At 52.5% G+C, this 15257-nt stretch overlaps 10 protein-coding genes across 10 annotated transcripts; 5 read left to right on the top strand and 5 right to left on the bottom strand.

Moving 5' to 3' along the window:
* Window positions 1–63: 63 nt before the first annotated feature.
* On the bottom strand, window positions 64–760 carry ASPVEDRAFT_143778 (uncharacterized protein; the record flags this gene model as incomplete). The annotated part of the gene is made up of 2 exons (XM_040807946.1): window positions 64–500; window positions 565–760. 2 exons carry the CDS (start codon window positions 758–760, stop codon window positions 64–66), a joined length of 633 nt encoding a protein of 210 aa, XP_040674103.1.
* A 370-nt stretch (window positions 761–1130) lies between these two features.
* On the top strand, window positions 1131–2129 carry ASPVEDRAFT_143774 (uncharacterized protein; the record flags this gene model as incomplete). The annotated part of the gene is made up of 1 exon (XM_040807944.1): window positions 1131–2129. One exon carries the CDS (start codon window positions 1131–1133, stop codon window positions 2127–2129), a length of 999 nt encoding a protein of 332 aa, XP_040674102.1.
* A 671-nt stretch (window positions 2130–2800) lies between these two features.
* ASPVEDRAFT_179613 (uncharacterized protein) lies at window positions 2801–4860 on the bottom strand (the record flags this gene model as incomplete). The annotated part of the gene is made up of 2 exons (XM_040808843.1): window positions 2801–3628; window positions 3690–4860. Coding segments are annotated over 2 exons (1999 nt in total), but the record flags the coding sequence as incomplete, so codon positions are not given.
* Window positions 4861–5230: 370 nt separating this feature from the next.
* On the top strand, window positions 5231–5806 carry ASPVEDRAFT_34503 (cupin domain-containing protein; the record flags this gene model as incomplete). Its single annotated transcript, XM_040810858.1, has 1 exon — window positions 5231–5806. One exon carries the CDS (start codon window positions 5231–5233, stop codon window positions 5804–5806), a length of 576 nt encoding a protein of 191 aa, XP_040674100.1.
* A 515-nt stretch (window positions 5807–6321) lies between these two features.
* Window positions 6322–7698, top strand: ASPVEDRAFT_144079 (uncharacterized protein; the record flags this gene model as incomplete). The annotated part of the gene is made up of 3 exons (XM_040807961.1): window positions 6322–6805; window positions 6868–7240; window positions 7299–7698. The coding sequence occupies 3 exons, from the start codon at window positions 6322–6324 to the stop codon at window positions 7696–7698; spliced, it is 1257 nt and encodes a 418-aa protein (XP_040674099.1).
* Window positions 7699–7990: 292 nt separating this feature from the next.
* On the bottom strand, window positions 7991–9654 carry ASPVEDRAFT_89562 (uncharacterized protein; the record flags this gene model as incomplete). The annotated part of the gene is made up of 4 exons (XM_040818650.1): window positions 7991–8322; window positions 8387–8598; window positions 8647–9194; window positions 9256–9654. 4 exons carry the CDS (start codon window positions 9652–9654, stop codon window positions 7991–7993), a joined length of 1491 nt encoding a protein of 496 aa, XP_040674098.1.
* Window positions 9655–9751: 97 nt separating this feature from the next.
* On the top strand, window positions 9752–10492 carry ASPVEDRAFT_77017 (uncharacterized protein). Its single transcript, XM_040816375.1, has 2 exons — window positions 9752–10324; window positions 10381–10492. The coding sequence occupies exons 1-2, from the start codon at window positions 10001–10003 to the stop codon at window positions 10456–10458; spliced, it is 402 nt and encodes a 133-aa protein (XP_040674097.1). The 5' UTR covers window positions 9752–10000; the 3' UTR covers window positions 10459–10492.
* A 145-nt stretch (window positions 10493–10637) lies between these two features.
* ASPVEDRAFT_143767 (ketopantoate reductase family protein) lies at window positions 10638–11636 on the bottom strand (the record flags this gene model as incomplete). Its single annotated transcript, XM_040807943.1, has 1 exon — window positions 10638–11636. The coding sequence occupies one exon, from the start codon at window positions 11634–11636 to the stop codon at window positions 10638–10640; it is 999 nt and encodes a 332-aa protein (XP_040674096.1).
* Window positions 11637–11828: 192 nt separating this feature from the next.
* ASPVEDRAFT_89559 (DODA-type extradiol aromatic ring-opening family dioxygenase) lies at window positions 11829–13121 on the bottom strand (the record flags this gene model as incomplete). The annotated part of the gene is made up of 4 exons (XM_040818649.1): window positions 11829–11903; window positions 11954–12631; window positions 12690–12820; window positions 13016–13121. 4 exons carry the CDS (start codon window positions 13119–13121, stop codon window positions 11829–11831), a joined length of 990 nt encoding a protein of 329 aa, XP_040674095.1.
* Window positions 13122–13292: 171 nt separating this feature from the next.
* On the top strand, window positions 13293–15253 carry ASPVEDRAFT_203792 (uncharacterized protein; the record flags this gene model as incomplete). Its single annotated transcript, XM_040809411.1, has 3 exons — window positions 13293–13486; window positions 13549–15045; window positions 15098–15253. 3 exons carry the CDS (start codon window positions 13293–13295, stop codon window positions 15189–15191), a joined length of 1785 nt encoding a protein of 594 aa, XP_040674094.1. The 3' UTR covers window positions 15192–15253.
* Window positions 15254–15257: the final 4 nt, after the last annotated feature.

Here is a 15257-nt window from a genome sequence, read left to right as displayed (position 1 = left end):
GAGATTATCATGCTGCATCTGTATATATTACTCAATCGCCACTTCTTTGGTTACACCCTGCCTTCAGACAGCCATCCGCTCCAGCTGTACCACGACGTTGAAGACCTCTCCTCTACTCCCCAACTCCCTCAAGAGTGCAGTGATGGCCTTGACTGTCCTCGACCGCTCATAGTCCTCTACTCTCCGCCACCCAACAATGCCCAAAAACACACTTTCCTCCTTCTCGACCCCATTAGCACACGCGAATAGCGGCTTCCCATTTCCATAAAGCTCTGCAATAACCTCTTGAAGCCGGATCCATACGGTTTCTGTCCCCGGCCCCTTCGACACTTTAAGTACCTGCGTAACACCCGTCTCCGCACACGGAACAGCCGAAACAACAGCCTCGAATAACTGCGGGATATCAGGGCCCGCGACGTATGGCTTTACAAGACTGATAAACGAGCGGAATGTCTCAGAGTGTGGGAAGAACGCATGCATGGAAGAGACATCATCCCATTCTTTATTTGCCTATTAGTTCATCCAACCGAAAACAGTCAAAAAGATAAGGGTTTAGGCACGAACCAAGAATCAAAGCCCCCCGACAGCTACTCTTGTCAACTGGTACGTCGTTATCGAAGATGACCTGTCCGCGGAAGAAGTCTTTCAACCCCGCGACGCCGACGAAGTGGGCGAAGATCTCGGGCGATTTGGCGGCGAATTCGGCTTGGAGCTGGGGGTCTGATTTGAATACGGGCCAGAGCAGCTCGGTGATGGTCATTTTGGTTGAAATGATATTGTCAAGGATGGAGTAGATGAGTGATTTGGAACGGAGTGAACATTGTAGCTGATGATTTACCATTATATATAGCTCGACCTCTATAGATATACTATGTTGTGATTGGTTCGGGCGGGAAGCGGAGATCCATAATTGCCCGCGTCCGCAAGAGAATCCCGCAGTAAGTTCGTAATCATTCAATAAATAACTTACCTAGTAGACTTCGATTAAATGTGGATACGATGCGGGATTCCGCTTTTATGAATATATTCGCAGGCTATATAAAGGCGTGGAGGTTCACTCCATCCACACTATACCTCACCACATACCTTACTATATACAACCATTTCAACATTCACGTCATTCCTCCAAGATGTCCAGAATAATAACCGTTGTCGGCGGCACAGGCACACAAGGTGGTTCCGTGCTCAAAGCCCTCCTCGCTGCAAACACCACCACCACCACCGATCCCAAGCCCTACACCATCCGCACCATAACCCGCAACCCAGCCAGTCCCGCCGCAAAAGCCCTATCCTCGCAAGGCATCCAAGTCCTCCAAGCCGACCTGGCCAACCCAACCTCTTTAAAAGCCGCATTCGCCGGATCACACGCAATCTTTGCCGTAACTAATTTCTTCGAGAACCTCCCCACCCTGGGTGTTAACAAGGCAATGGAGTCCGAAACCGAGTTTGGAATCAACCTAGCCAATGCGGCAGCGCAGACTTCAACATTAGAGCACTATATCTGGTCGACGTTGCCAGACTCGAAGGTGAATACAGGTGGGGAGGTGGTAGTGCCGTACTACGAGAGCAAGAACGCGGTGGATCGGTATATCCGGTCTAGTTTGCCGGAATTGCTGGAGAAAACGACTTTCGTCTGGTTTGGGTGGTATGCGGGGAATATGATGGCTCCGGTTTTTCATCCTTTTCAGATTCATGGAGTTGACCCAAGTGGTGGTGAGACGTATGTGACTTTGGTGAGTGTCGACCCGGCGACGAAGCTGCCTCTTCTGGGGGATGAGGGGACTAATGCTGGGTCGTTTGTTCGTGCTATTCTGGAGAACCAGAGGGTGACACTGCGTGGGAAGACTGTTGCTGCGGTGATGGAATATATGGCTATTGGAGACATAGTTGAAGCATTTGGAACGGCAAAGGGAATCCGGGTGACGGCTGTACAGATCAGTAGGGATGATTATAGGAAGTTGTGGCCTGGTTTGGGTGATCTTATGGACATTTCGCACTCTTATTTGGAAGTCATGGATGGAAAGGCTTTTACTAGCACTGACGAGGTGGTCTTGACAAGGGAGGATATTGGTATTCAAGGCTTAGTTGGAGCGGATGCGGCGTTTGCGAGATTACCATTGCTGGAGTGACTCTAATATATAGCCCGACATGTCTAACTTCTGACTTTCTGCTATATATTCATTGATATTTTTCTGTCAGCTTCTCAGTACACAGAAGGAATGATTAGGGGGGGCATAAAAAGGATATTAGGCTCTCTAAAGCTTTCGTCAAACAATAGATTCTGAATAAACCTTCACCCTGAGAGACAAAGTATTCCTATATAACCTTACTAAAGGCAGGTAAATACAGTACACAAATCATCTAGCACCCGGATAACTTCATCCGTTCCCCAGGGTGGCAGGTCCGGCTGCCAGTTTCCCTCGATAACCCGCTTCAACACCTCAGCAACCGACTTACAATCATGCAGGGGAATGAATCTATCAGCATCAACAGTGAGTCCCGGCGTCCCATTCCCATACGCAAGATAAAGGTCCAACTCCGGCGTCTGCGATGTATTCAACGAGACATCCTGTAATGCCGTTGCAGGAATAGAAGTAGTAGCTGTAGTACCAGTAGCACTAGTATGGACGGCAGGTGTCTGCGTATGGCGCCGGCAGGAGAAACTACCAGCCACAAACAAGACAATGGCTGCCTGTAGAAGCGCAATGGAGTAAACATCGCAGAGTGTCCCGCGATCCATAGCCTCTGCAGCCCGAACGATCTGACCAGCCTGCCAGATTGCACAGCGCGAATCAGCCCCCTGCATCCACGACTCGGCGTAAACCGCGGTCTTGAATTCCTCCCGGAAACTCTCTCCCACGCTTGATGGTTGGAGATCGTTGAAGGAGACGTGGAGGTGCATCGAGACCAGGTTGTAGAGGAAAGCGATTTCCGGAGTTAGCGGACCACTGCTGCAACTATTCAGGGGGAAAAGCTTCATGACTGATTGCAGCTCTGCGTGCCGGGATGAGAGCACGAGCGTGTTCCATGTGCTGGACCCGGCGGCAATGCTGCTGAGCTGGCGGTATTCTCGAACCATGGACCACATCCCGCTGAGGTAGACGGACTGCATAAAGGGGGTGTCGACGCGGTCTTTGCATGTACCCAGGAGTTGGGGATCCTGGATCAGCTCCTTCAATGACGGTGGGGGCGCTGGTGAGGACAGCTTGAGAACTCCATCCTTCCATATGGCTGCAGTTTCTGCGTGCCAGAGTTGCTTGGGGCAGGGAAGAGGTATGTCCATGCTGGCATACGACAGAGTGGGATTGGTATTCCGGGTGATAGAGGTGTGGCAGTCGAGGACGAAGGAGTGATATATTAGCCTCCGCATAGATTCCTGTTCACACCAGCGACGCCAAATACTGTCCAGCCTTTCAACACAGTCGCTCTCTAGAGCTGCGTCAAAATACGGCTCGGCGTCTAGAAGGAGGAGTCTCCGGGCCTGCGAGATGATTGTGGGGACTATCATGAAGCAGCTTTCTGCTAGGCCGATCTTGCGTGAAATTCCGCTGAAGATGCCCATGTACTGCTGCAGGAGAAATGCCTGGGCCATGTCTAGTGCTCTCATTGTTGTGTGGTCCTCTTCATACTGCATAAAGATAAAGTCTTTAGTTTGGGGCTCTCATTGAGATAGGGAGCAATTCACCTACTCGCTGCATCGTCGCCCGCCGCACCGTCAACTGCAGGGCAAAACCGAATTTCCTCAGTGTGACCGATGGACTATCCACGGCTCCCATCGCAATCATGGCGGCGATAAGCTCCGGCCGTGAGCTATTCCAGTCGAATGTGGGAATATGGATCAGATCATTGATGTGTCTCACCTTCTTGCGGGTGATATACCGGTTTGCAAGCTTGAAGAGGACCTCGGAACTCGGAAATGACTCGACGATGCGAGGATTTCGATCCGAATATGCAATAAAAACCATATTGAGGACGCGGTCGCGTACGAAGTGAGGGAAGGGTTGGACCAGTATACTGGTGGTGTCGGTCTGCGGAGTGAAGCCGGGAACCTCTCCGTTGATCGAGAGGTGGGCTTGCTCCATGTGTGAGTTCTCGGTTGACAGGGGCATCCAGCCTTGGACAACGGATGAGAGCTTGTATACCTGTGATCGCATGGGCATGATGGGCGACATGGTTTCGTTTGGCGGCGGGACTACGCAAGGGCTGTCCATATCAGTGAAGGTGCTGATGGAGTTCAGGAACGAGAAATCCATATCGCTCAGGTCGAGCGTATCGCCAGTGCTGAAACTACAGTCCTCTCCGCCGAATGGAAGCAGACTGAATGAATTACAGAAGGGTTGGATGCCAGCGATAGTGGATTCGCTGGTGGTTGAGTTCTGCTGTCCGCCGGGAGACGAGGATGGGGCATTGCTGTTGTCGCCAGAGGGTCCATGCTCCACAAAAGGATCAGGCACAGCAGTCGTTTCACAGGGTATATTCTTATTCTGGCATCGCTGGCACGGCTTCTGGTCTGTACACTTCAGCTTGGACGAAGCACAGCGTCTGCACGCCTGAGCAACGCGATATTTGACGTTGGCGGATGAGTCCAAGGATTCTCGCCTTATATTGGGACTGCCACTGTGATTCTTCTTGTGCCTGACCATTAGGTCCCGACGAGCAAAGCCCTTGGAGCACACCGGACACGCAAAGGGCCGTTGCTTGGTGTGCGCGCGGTAGTGTCGGTGCAGGTGGTCCTGGCGGCGGAAACTTGCATTGCACCGGTCGCAGGCGTAGACTTGTTGGTTTTTAGCCCTGCGGGGGAGCCGCGGGGGAGAAATAGAAGATGACATTAGTATTCTCTTGATTTCACGGAGAAGCATCCGAAGGCTGATACAGCCTGGAGGGATTACCAGGTAGACTGGAGAGTTCGGGGCCCCGCAAAACTTGTTCCGCCACATCCCGAGGCGGTTCCTCACATCAAAACCTTGGTTATTATCATGTTTTTCTAATGAAATATAATATATTTTTGATAATGAATGACAAGTTAGTTTGGAACTTCACAGACCTGAAATGTCGGGAAGGTGAGGGCATCGTGCCCGATCTGGGAGTCCAGACCCAGTGCCTGGATAGGACCTATAAAGCCGACTAATAAGAAGAATAATTAGCATGAAAACACCCTTTTCCCACAGAAATTTAGAAAGATATCCAACACCAATTCTTCAATTTCTGCAATCTTTCTAAATCGCCCAGAATGACTCCCTTACCTCAAGCGCTGCCGGATGTCAAACGCTTCATCACCACCCACGACAACAAAGGAGCCGCGATATTCTCTACAGCAGTCTCAGAAGCAGTGCCCCAAACATCAGTCCCGGGGGCATACTTTTCCCTGGCGTATGCAACCAACAGTCTACCGATATCCCTCCAAAAAGACGCGGACCTGTGCATCTACGGCAACTACCTAAAGGAAAATCCCGGCCTGGCCATCTCGACAGGATCAGTCTGCCGCGTGGTGGACATCGGGCCTGGAGTGACAAGTGCAATGCACCGCACCGTGTCGCTAAATTACGGGGTTGTTCTTGAGGGAGAGGTAGAGTTGATTCTTGATAGTGGGGAGACTCGACGGATGCAAAAGGGCGATATCGCGATTCAGAGGGGAACTTGCCATGCCTGGAAGAATATTACGATGACTACAGGAGCTGATGGTCGTGAGGGGCCCGGTTGGGCGCGCATGCTTTATGTTCTACTGCCGATAGACCCGGTGGTGGTTGATGGGAGCGGAGAGCTGGGAGAGTCTGTTCCCGGGATGGGAGTCCAGCCTAGTACTTGACTGCCATAATTATAGAGTATATATAAGTGCCCCCAAGCTGGCTATCTAGGATTGATTAAGCTTAAAGCTCTCCAAGAAATTGAGGGCTTTCTATTGAAGCTCACCTGGGCCACATGCTAGTGGCTGTACGACAGTACGAGGAATATCATGAGCCTTATCAAAAGAGACAGTTGGGTCTGGAAGCTGTCACTAGTACATAGTTTTGAGTAGTAGAGAAAAGGATGTAGCTCACGCGGCAACAGGAGGATCCGATATCTCGGTTGCCCGCAGTGGGGTATCCGATATAGAGCCCGCCACCAGCCGACGATGTCTTCGGCCCAACTTGCAATGTTTCGGCAATGTTGCCAACGTATCCGAGAATCAGACGGATAATGACCTGATGCAACATTGCCGACAGGGGAAGTTTAACCGATCAGTCAAGCTGTACCTTTTGCACCGCCACCGCGGCAATCATTGACGGTTGATCATCAGGTCTTAAACTCCCTCGACCGTTCGCGGGGATAATCACTTCAAAAATGGACGGCCACCTAAAGGTAACTATCGTGGGAGCAGGGCTTGCAGGTTTACTAGCAGCTCGTGTTCTGAGGGAGAAGCACGCCGTCACCCTCGTGGAGAAATTCGAGGGCGGCCACGAGGTGGGAGCTGCTATAAACCTAGGCCCGAATGGAGTCAAAATAGCTCAAGAGCTGGGCTTTGACAAGGCCCGATGTCGTTCAATTGCTTGCGGCATGGCCAGGACGATGGATCGAGACGGGAACGTTCTCATGGAAGAGAGTATGGGCTTTCTTCGCGAGCAGTATGGTGCAGAGTGGCTGTTTCAGCACCGCGGGGACCTTTGGAACGAATTCCTTAGGCTTGCAACATGTCCTTCAGAGACGCTCAAGATTCAAGGACGGCCTGCTCAAATGCTCTGGGGAACAAGAGTCACTGGCGTTGACGTTCAGACGGGGGACGTGTTCCTTGATAACGGGGGGAAGCTGGAGTCTGACCTTGTGATAGGTAGGCTGATATTCCTTTACTCTATTCAATGTCACCAGGATACTGTCTTACACTCATCTTAGGAGCAGATGGAATCAAATCCATTCTGAGACCGCTGGTTGTCGCGGAGGAAGACTTTCGTACCGCTCGTCCGTCAGGCTCGTCTGCATTCCGATTCACCATTTCAAGGGACGCTCTCGAGAAACATGGTCTAGAATTACGAGTGATGGACTCGACCCGCGAAGCAAGCTTGGATATCTATCTCAGCGCAGACGGAACGAATCGATCGGTCATCATGTACCCCTGCCGCGACTTCCAGACCCTGAATGTCGGCTGTATCACCCCGGACGAGATTCTGCAATCCCCCACCACCGAGTCATGGTCTGCAGAAGGATCTCACGAAGATCTGCTCAGATGCTTCAACTGTTTCTCGCCGGCCATTCTCGATGTACTCAGGTAAACAAACCCAAATGTCTACGTGATTCAGGGCTCTCGCACTAAGATGTATGAACAGGAACGCAGAGGATATCAAAGTGTGGCAACTCCGCGACCAGGACCCCCTACCCACTTACATTAAAGGCCGCGTTGCCATCATCGGAGACGCTGCCCACGCGATGACGCCGCATCAGGGCCAGGGCTGCAACCAAGCTATTGAAGACGCTGAAGGATTCCGGATTCTGTGCACGCCCGGTATCAGCCGTGCCCTCGTGCCCGAGCTGCTCAAGGACTTTGATCGCGTGCGACGTCCTCGTGCCTCGAGGATCCAAACTATAACACGTCAGGCGCACAAGAAGCCATCGCCTGAGGAAATCTGGAGACATAGACACTACTGCTATGCGTATCCGGGTATTGTGGAGTGTCTGCACCAGCTGGACCATGGGGAGCCGAAGTCGCATGCCCCAAATGGAATATAAATGTAGGGTACATTAGGAGTACCAGCTGTGTACTACCGAGTATGTCTAGCTGATTAAAGTATCGGGATATATTATATTTCGGACAATAATATACGGCAATTTGCACATGTATATATTTCCTTATCATTGTATCATCCTGAACCCCTCAACGCTAAGAGATAGCCCGGTGTCGCGGGGTGTTGGACTTTCCAGATATAATTGGATGGCAAATTAATAGTGGTGAAATTACTCAGAGAATATAGGTAGAATTTATACTCAATTTACGAAGCTCAGAAGCAATACACCTTGGTCACTATGTAAGATATCGATACCCCAAAACCCCCATGTAGGCAGTCCCTGCTACAGAAGCAGCAACCAACGGTAGCAGATAGACGACCGCGCCCAGGATAATACCCTGGTCAAAAAAGCCCCAAGCGCCTGCTGGTGCCTGCCCCGTCGGGTTGAGCGGCTTCGACATGGTCGCCAGCATTTTGGCCCCGACGGGTGATTCCCCGTAGAAAAGAGTCCACGAGATAGCATGGAATCGCTCGCCGGGTGCAATCTCCGGGCTGGGATGCTCGAACATGTCTCGTGTGAAACGGAGGTCAAGCTGCACCGGATATCCCACAGGAAACGACGGCCCAACTGTGTGGAAGTTGGTTCAGTCAGTTTGGATGGTCCTTGCACTTGAGATAACTGATCCTCTTACTCAGAAGCTGGGCTGGTATATGGTTCAAAAATGCCGCTGTGCTTTCAACGAACTTGGAGAGGTAGTTTGCCTCTGGGCCAGCAGCAAAGACGTAGATTGGGCCAAGTTCCTCTTCTTCCGTGGCGCACAGGTCAATGGCATCGTCGAGACTGGTGACCCTGTGGATTGCAATAAGAGGTGCCCGTGTTTTGCATTTCAAAAGACGACTTGATCTGTGGACATTGAGAAATTGCACATGATATCGTACTGGATATACATACCGGTCGACCACTTCCACCGCCAGGCCCAGTTGACCTCTCCAGACAGACTTGCAGGTGCCCTGGTTTACGCCATTCTCAGCATCTTGCATTTCTGAAGTCTTCTCCATCCTGGCTGATCTGCGCGATTGGCTCATTCTATTTTTCTCTACTGCCTTGCTATCCAGCACACGAGCCTGCTCATACTGCGACAGTTCGTGAGCCACTGCGTCGAGGAAGTCATCGGCCACGAACTCATTAACAAACACCTGGTCCACCGCACAGTGACTCCTACCGCCGAAAGCCAGTCGCGAGGCCACCACTTCCCTTGCAGCCAATTTTGCATCTGCGGTGCGATCGACCAACGCAACCGCGCGCGCTGCTGGGGCAGACACAACGCGACCGAGGACATCGTCGGTGCTGCCGAGTCGCCCGAGCTGGTCCACGACAAGGCAGCGGGCTAGAAAGTCGGGCGGGGCTCTCCTTGACACGACTGCGAAGGTCTCCTTGTCTAGTGATTCCGTGATAGCCTGGCGGACAAGTTGAGCGGACTTCTGCGCGGTGGTTGGCAGCTGAAACGGACGGAAAAAGGAAACTTAGCAACAGGTCAACCATTAGAGAACGAGCACTTACTTCGACGACGCAGCAGGAGCCCGCCTCGATTGCCGCACACAATGCACTGAATACGCTGAAGGCGAGAAAAGCCGTTTCTGGAATTATGTACACGATGCGGGCTGCAACGCGGCGTTCTGGGCAACTCTGTCCCCTTTTCGACTTGTACTCGGTGGCCAGCTCTGTCTTCAGATCCAGCCGTTCGTAGTGTTTGCGAAGATCAAGAAGCATTGCTGCCACGGCAACTTCAGCCTCGTGAAGGAGACATGCTTCTTCGGTGCGGATTGCCTGCACGAACTTGTCCGAGTGGGCAGTGAGATGGGCGAACAATGATCGCAATTCCTGCTGCCTTCCTCGGAGATTGCGCGCGCGGCCTTCAATGGCGCCAATTTCGACTCTGGAACGTTCTGGTGCGCTCATTTTTGCCTTCCATGGATGCCTTCGATGGCGAAGTCGGATGGCTTTGATAAGGACCACAACGACCCGCCCCAAGTAGCTCGGGCAGCCGAAGGGCCTGGGGAGACACACTGCAAGTCCTCACGGGCTGGACATGGCACGGCCACTCCTGGGAGCAACGACAACCCCTCTCGGGTATGGGGCCCCCCTCAGGCCCTGATCTTCTATACACGCAGAGGGGCACGGGATAGATGAGCCCCAGGCCGTTCCGAGCCGAGGAACCTCCTGCACTATTGAGGTCTACAAGTCCCCCGGGGACTAACTCTTACCTGTCCCTCAGCTCACCTTGTTCATCCAGCCAAAACTCACCATGTCCTATACCACCAGCACCACCAGAACAAGCGAAGCGCAAACAGATGCCGCAATCAGCCAGAACAGGGAATCCAACGAACCAAGAACCTTGCAGCAACAGCTACCCGACACCGACCCCGAGGGCGAAGAATTCCTTACTCACAATGGCTCGCCAACAGGCCTCGAACCAGTTAACAACCCACCGACGTGGCCGACAGACCACCGTCGTGTGCCGCCTTACAGAGCTCCGGTGGTCAACCCAGCCTGGAGCCGGATTGCCGGAGATACAGTAGCAATTCGCACGTTTATGTGGACGATGCTGAGCGGCTGCCAACTGCTCCAGGTATGCTAAAGATCATCTATACTAGGTGTGGTAACCTGGCTAACATATGCTGATAGTGGGGGTATATGGTTCCCAGACGGTTAGGGCTGCATGCGAGAGGCTATGGGATGTATCAGATAGCAAACGAGTGGTGATTCTATACGGCAGCGAGAGATAGGAACTGGCGCGCATACTGTAAGAATGGACCTGGAATTCGACATGTATGTTTATGCAAACTGCAGACCTGTATTGGAATCCAAGGCTAGGTGTAGTAATCAGTAATATATCTTCTATAGGCACGAGCGTCTAATTGTAAGTAATCGAGTGTGCGGTGTCATCCGCTCCTCGTTTTCTGAGATATGCTCCAGTTCAGACCAGAAACAAGTACATACAGAGTCTGTAGTCTCGGTACAGCAACACAATTCTTCCTTGCTAGTCTCACAACATTGCCCACAATAACCTCAACCTCCATCTTGCTATTGTGAAGCATATCAGCCATCATGCTAGGCTGAACACCCGGATCTGGTCGGACAGCACTCCGTCGCATCTGGGCCTTGACAACCTCCTCGTTGACCTGGTCACCGTAGCCCAGAGTGCGAGCCACAGTCACAACCTCATACATAGCGGCCTCAATGAAGTCGCCCGAAATATCACTAATCCTCAGGAGCTCCACATCGCGACACCGAGACAAAGCGCAGATTGGGTTCCAGGTGGCGTTTCCAATCAGCTTCTTCCACCGTTCAACCTGGATGTCTGCGTGAATCTCGCTCTGCGCCCCTCCAGCACGGAGCATATCCGTGAACCTGCGTATCCTATCTCCAGCCTCACCAGCAGCTGAAGCTGAGTGGCTCGGATAAGCACCCGTCAAAATACGTTGGCTTTCGGTTTGAATAACCTCGGTGCTGAAAACTCGTGTCGAAGGCATGTAGGCCACGGCGGAGATGATAAGGTTTGTAGGGAAGCGTTTCCGGTAGGCTTCTTCGATTCCGATGCCATTCTGGACTAGCACGATAGTGGTTTGCGTTGTCGATACTGCTTCACTGATCACTTTAACAGGCGAGGGGTCTTCATCCGGGAACGCTTTGGTGGCAATGACAATGTAGTCGTATGGTTTATCAGCCAGTCCTCGGGCCTCTGGGACGGAATTCACGACTTGGGGATGGTACGTGTAGGCTCCCAGCACGGTCGACTTAACCTTGAACCCATGGTTCTTTGCGGCTTCGTAGTTTGAGCGGCAGACGCAGACAACTTCCGTACCGGACTTGTGGAGGAAGGCCCCCAGGACAATTCCCAGGCTTCCAGCGCCTAGGATCAGCACGCGAGGAGTACTCATGGTGTATCAGATTGTATTGGCCTGTTTTAAACTCGGTTGAAACGGCATATGGGTGTTTTTATAGGCGTCGGCTGGGGATGGGCGGCGCTTCGGCACCGGCAACTCGCAAACTACGTCTATTACTTGTTTACAGATAAAGGGAAGAAAAAGAGTACTCGCGGTCCTATCAAAAACATGTACATGCTTTCATCATTAACGGTCTGCCGCTGCAATCCTCCACGAGGCTGGCCATTTCCCAATAACATACTGCTGCTCACACTGGGAGCGCTGGATACCAAATCAGCCCTCAACAAGTTGGATGTAGAAGCAGCACGTACAAGTTCCCACACCTCCGCTCCAAGAACAGTCTTGGTGCCTTCGTCCTCGCGCTCACCCACAGCCCCCGCAGCAAAGCACGCAGAGACATAGTGCTCATCGGTACCATGAGCGTCGCGGAAGTACGGATGCTTCATCAACCGGGCGAGTCCGCGCCTCAACTTCGGACCAGCACCGTTTTTGCAAAAGACATCTTCAATGGACTGTCGGAACTCGAGTGTCTTGTCGTCGGGCGGGCTTTCCATGGCAAAAACATCCTTCCAGCCGAGGGAGTACTTCCACTCGGTGCGGTATAGGTTATGCGTGCCCCCTCCCGACCCGATGATCAGGTACCGCTCATTGCGCAAAGGCCGCAAGATCTGCCCAAGTTGGCTGTGGAAAAAGGGGTCCCGATAGGAGTTTTGAGAGATGATGGTGGTCGGGGGAGTCTTGACGCCAAACATGCCAACAAGCGCGATCTGGGTGTCAATCATCCAGCTGAAGTTGGTGTCAGCCTCCGCGTGGACGCCGGCATTGCATAGCATGTCGATGACCCTCTGGCCGGTTTTGAGGTCCGTGTTTGGTTTGAATCCCTCCGAAAGCTTCGGATCAGACGCAATTAGCGGCATGAAGTCCGGGTTGGGATTCATGGCAACCTGTATCTTGCGGTGGTCGTCCCCTGCTGTATTCCAGTGGGCGCCCTGGCTCGACGATTAGCCTGGATGAAGACATACAAGTAACTATAAACCTGCGACACACCATTATAATGACCCCCTTGACTCCATGATCAAGTGCGTCTTGACCGAGCTTTTTCCAGTAGTCACGAACTCGGGAATCTTCCTGTAGCAAAGCTGCTGTGCCGTGCGATAGGAAGAGGACGGGGGCAAGTTCTGATATCGCGTCAGCCTCTTGACAAGCATGCTTTTAACTCAGTGATGGCTTGCCAATCATTTTGTATGTAGTTCCTATGCTGTACCCGACACGTCTGGCGTCTTTGCTTCGGGTTGGTACTAACAGTTTGAAGATGAGCTTCGCTCGTCGCCACCACAAGCCTAGTAACAAGATCGATGTGTTATTATACATACTGGCACTAGCTGAAACACGCCCGTCTTGCCGTGCTGACCTGAGAAGCGCGTGGCAGTGATCTGGCACTCTCCGGGTGCGGTCCCTCCTCACTACACCCGATGACATTCCCGATGCGTCTATCGGCAACAACGTGGGCCGCCCTCCCAAAGTACAGGCCGGCTCACGCTGACGTTTCCTCTGATTAAATGCCTTGAAATAGAAACTGGCGTTATCTTAGAATACAAGTGTCAGCTCTGTTACTGTTTTGCGGCTAGAATAGCATACTCGCGAGTCATCATGCCGAACCAGATCAGAGATATTTCAACAATTGACCAGGACAACTTTCCCTACATCTTCGAGCAAAATGTAACCGTCAAACTAAAGAGCAATACTGGACTTGTCCGGCTCAATGTCTACAGACCAAAGGACGGCAATCCCGCTCCAGTATTGCTGACCTATGGTCCCTATGGGAAGGACACGCCATATGGAGAGTACGGTGGCCAGCCCAACTGCCACATCATAGTACGAAATAGCTGACATTCCTTTCGTCTAGTTTTCTAGCCCATTCATTTCACGACGTGAACCCAAAGCACAAGTGCGAACACTCTGCGTTTGAAGTTCCCGATGCCAAATTCTGGACGGCCGAGGGATATGCTGTCGTGCGCGCCGACGAGGTAGGCATCGGCCAGTCCCCCGGCGTATGCGACACAATGTCCAAATCAACCACGGACGCCTTCGCGGAAGTAATCGAATGGGCCGCAGACCAGCCCTGGTCGACTGGGAAAATCGGGTTACTGGGCATTAGTTACTTTGCAGGGTCGCAGTGGAGAGTGGCTGCAAGGAGACCCCGAGGGCTCGCCTGCTGCATTCCCTATGAAGGCATGGCTGATTACTACCGCGACCGATGCCGGCATGGGGGCCTTCTCACGGCCAGGTTCCTAAAGTTCTGGCATGATCGCCAGGTCAAGTCAAACCAGTATGGTTTGGCGGGTAGGTCGAAGAATCAACGGGGCCCGGATACAATTGAGGGAGACCTCAGCCAGGAGGAACTGGACCGCAATCGGCACGACCAGGATGTTGAGGCTGCGCAGTATTTCTTCCGGGATGACGAGTACTACGCGTCGAGAGAGTACAGTCTTGAAGACATCGAAGTGCCGCTGCTCTCCGTTGGAAACCTGGGGAATATCGTGGTCCATCTCCGTGGCAACGTCGAAGGGTACCTGAACGCAGGTTCTACATTGAAATTCCTACGCCTGGGCGTTGGTCGTCATGACCTCCCTTTCTATGCCGATAACGAGGTCGAAATGCAGAAAAGCTTCCTTAGTGCATTCCTCAAAGACAACGACTACGACGGCTGGACCATGGGACAACAGCCAAAAGTGACCCTTGTCCTGCGGAAATCAGGCGTAGCCCATGACAGTCTAGCCGCCATGTCCGGGCAAGCCTTCGACCGACGAGCGGAGAATGAGTGGCCTCTCGCTCGGACACAGTACACCAAGTACTTCGTCAGTCCGGATCTGACCTTCGGGCCTCAAGAACCCCGCGTGCAGACTCATAAACGACTGTCCTATCCCGCGCTGACCGTTCCCGAAGACAACTCCTTCGTGCGCTTCACCACAGTGCCATTTACGGAGGAGGTCGAGATTACCGGCCACATTGTTGCTCGCGTAAACGTATCCGTCACGCCTCACCCGGGGGGAGGTGTACCCAAGGACATCGACCTCTTCTTGACCCTCCGGCATTACGCAGCAGATGGGACGGAGGTCTTCTACACCGGCTCAATTGGTGACCCTGTGCCCATTAGCAAAGGCTGGCAGCGCGTGAGCCTTCGAAAGATCAACTACGCCCACCCGCGCCATCGTGAGTGGCGTCCCCACCGGGACTACTTCTCTACAGACGTCCTGCCGGTTATTCCGGGAGAGATATACCCCGTCGATGTGGAGATCTGGCCCACCCAGGTTATTCTGCAAAGGGGCGAACGGTTATCCTTCGAGATCAGTGGAGGGGATACCCAGGGCGCTGGAATTTTCACCCATGAATCCCCCGAAAGGTATGCATCAGATCTGTAAATGGTAGTAGCTTTTTACTAACTCAAGCGTCAGATCAAATGAGAGATTTGGAGGGATGAATCATATCCACTTTGGGCCTGACCAACTGAACTATGTGGTTCTACCCATCATCCCGGCTGATAAGTAGATTCAATTAGGGCTTAGATTTAGCAGTAGTCTAGAAGGCCAACGTTTACTTTACACGCATGGATAC

The sequence above is a fragment of the Aspergillus versicolor genome, assembly GCF_001890125.1.
Source record: "Aspergillus versicolor CBS 583.65 unplaced genomic scaffold ASPVEscaffold_15, whole genome shotgun sequence".
NCBI classification, from domain to species: Eukaryota; Fungi; Ascomycota; class Eurotiomycetes; order Eurotiales; family Aspergillaceae; genus Aspergillus; species Aspergillus versicolor.
The sequence above is the reverse complement of the archived record's forward strand: the minus strand, read 5'-3'. Positions and strand labels throughout refer to the sequence as shown.

What these genes read in the sequence shown, in the direction of transcription:
- ASPVEDRAFT_77017 (XM_040816375.1), top strand. Translation starts at nt 10,001, where the DNA reads ATGTCCTATACCACCAGCACCACCAGAACAAGCGAAGCGCAAACAGAT. An exon ending in GCGGCTGCCAACTGCTCCAG is followed by an intron (nt 10,325 to 10,380) that starts GTATGCTAAAGA and finishes ATATGCTGATAG; the next exon opens with TGGGGGTATATGGTTCCCAG.